This window comes from Merops nubicus, unplaced genomic scaffold (assembly GCF_000691845.1).
Source record: "Merops nubicus isolate BGI_N331 unplaced genomic scaffold, ASM69184v1 scaffold2729, whole genome shotgun sequence".
Taxonomy (NCBI): domain Eukaryota; kingdom Metazoa; phylum Chordata; class Aves; order Coraciiformes; family Meropidae; genus Merops; species Merops nubicus.
Genome location: NW_008629999.1, coordinates 22402 through 22829, shown reverse-complemented (window position 1 = coordinate 22829; position 428 = coordinate 22402). Strand labels below are relative to the sequence as shown.

At 65.0% G+C, this 428-nt stretch overlaps 1 protein-coding gene across 1 annotated transcript in view; it reads left to right on the top strand.

The window, feature by feature from the left end:
- Window positions 1-4: 4 nt before the first annotated feature.
- Window positions 5-428, top strand: part of ERO1L (ERO1-like (S. cerevisiae)) — a gene marked incomplete at its 5' end in the record, with an annotated part of 20978 nt that continues 20554 nt past the window's right edge. The window contains one exon of the mRNA XM_008947103.1: window positions 5-124. Coding sequence (XP_008945351.1) covers window positions 5-124 — 120 coding nt within the window. The remainder of the gene's footprint in view (window positions 125-428) is intronic.

Here is a 428-nt window from a genome sequence, read left to right as displayed (position 1 = left end):
CACCGGGCTGCTCCTCCTCCTCCTGCGGGCGCCGGCACTTACCGCTCTGCTGCTGTTGTCGCCGTTGGTGGTGACGGTGGCCCGCGGGTCGCCCGGTGAGGCTGAGCGACGCTGCTTCTGCCAGGTGGGCACTGCCGAGCGGGCGGGACAGGGCGGTGCGGACTCCCCGCACTCTGTGAGCACCGTCGGGTACAGGTGCCTCAGTCCTTCTGCTCCCCTGCGAGCTTCAGAAGGTCTCCCGGGAGGTACCTAGAGAAAGGAGGGCAGCCCTGCAGAGAAGGGCTTGGGGGGATTGGTGGGCGAAAAGCTGAACATGAACCAACTATGCGTGCTGGTAGCCTAGAAGCCAGTTACAACCTGGGCTGTATCTGCTGTGGCCAGCAGATGGAGAGAGGCGGATCCCTCTACCTCCTCCGATGAGACCCCAC